Raw genomic sequence first — 1,452 nt, 5'->3', positions numbered from 1 at the left:
CCAGCACTCAGGAGGAATCTGAAATTACTCAGTCTTATAATGAGGGGAACACAGACAAGTTACCACAGCTAGAGGATCGCTTCACCATCAGGAATCTCCTTTTCCCTTCGAACACAGAGCCATCTCCTCTGTCTGGCTTTATTGTCAACATTTGCACCGGCGTACTTGGTGAGACGCACACAAAGGGCAGAGAAAACTGGATGAAAGTGCCAGAGTAATGATGCAGCCCATCATCTGATGTTCCATTTTATTCTTCACTTTAGGTGTTTTGGTGTGTGTCTTCAGTGTCGTAGCTGTTCAGGGAGGACTGGCTCCCTGGTCAATGTCTGTCCTCAGTGTTATCACGGTGGTTTGTCTGATTCTCACCTTCACTGTGTGCAGACAGCCACAGAGCAAGGCCAAGCTTGCCTTCAAGGTGCAGTGTGTTATTTCTCCTAAAAGCAAATGTTTTATTGTTGCTTAACTGCTGTTAGGTAAAATTTTATGAATAGAGCAAACAATGAAAAGGATTTGCTTTTCAGACATTAGTAGTAGTGCACTAATTTCATTCTTTTGATTTTGGGTCTTTATTAAAATGACCTTGCAATGACCTGAAACTTGCTTGACTATTGATATTATAGTGAACATTTCCTCACTTTTAATTTACAGTATGGTGATGCAGTCAGTCTCCTTGCAACTGCATTAAAATATTTTAATTCCTTAATAAAACAATCCCAGTGGCTACCTGGAAAATATGAAATATCCTTAAATTTATGGCAGGCCTTTTAAAAATGGTTTGACTCAAATGAACCTGTTTCTTATTCAAGCCTGTCACTTTAATAATTAAATCAGGCAGGAAATGTCCTCAACATGCTGTAGCTTCAATGGAGGATTTTAACACGAAATACAGAGGATGTGCAGTACACAGTGTCACCCATCAGTGTCTTTCCAAAGATCTAAGCTTGTAATGTTGTTCTAACTACACACTCTGTCCTCACAGGTTCCCCTGCTTCCCTTTATCCCGGTCATTAGTATGTTCGTCAACGTGTACCTGATGATGCAGCTCGACAAAGGAACCTGGATACGCTTTGCCATCTGGATGATGTTAGGTACCTTGGGGTTTTTTACGTCAACAATAATCTCTACTGTGCTTACGCTTTGTTGTGAAGTGGAATAAATGTCCTTGCATTAATGTTTCGACAACATTTCTAGGCTTCATTATCTACTTCGGCTATGGCATTCGTAACAGTGCAGAGGCATTGTTGACCAAGGCGGGCACCTACACACCAGCCTGCACAATAAAAGGCGAACCCATGGCCACAGAGAAAGAGGCCTTTTTACACAACACACAAAACACCACCCGAGACGACAACTTGGAGGATTCCTGAGGAGACAGGAGGTTCACTGATCTACTCTGGCTGTGTTACTATCATCATAATATATTTACATATGGTAAATTCTCGGAAATAGCTT

The 1,452-nt window shown here is 41.5% G+C and overlaps 1 protein-coding gene across 1 annotated transcript; it reads left to right on the top strand.

Annotated features, from left to right (window-relative positions):
- Window positions 1-6: 6 nt before the first annotated feature.
- LOC109954050 (high affinity cationic amino acid transporter 1-like) lies at window positions 7-1,446 on the top strand. Its single transcript, XM_020589473.1, has 4 exons — window positions 7-168; window positions 264-415; window positions 980-1,088; window positions 1,192-1,446. Exons 2-4 carry the CDS (start codon window positions 323-325, stop codon window positions 1,365-1,367), a joined length of 378 nt encoding a protein of 125 aa, XP_020445129.1. The 5' UTR covers window positions 7-168; window positions 264-322; the 3' UTR covers window positions 1,368-1,446.
- Window positions 1,447-1,452: the final 6 nt, after the last annotated feature.

The sequence above is a fragment of the Monopterus albus genome, unplaced genomic scaffold, assembly GCF_001952655.1.
Source record: "Monopterus albus unplaced genomic scaffold, M_albus_1.0 scaffold2803.1, whole genome shotgun sequence".
Taxonomy (NCBI): Eukaryota; Metazoa; Chordata; class Actinopteri; order Synbranchiformes; family Synbranchidae; genus Monopterus; species Monopterus albus.
This window is presented reverse-complemented; position numbering and strand designations above follow the sequence as displayed.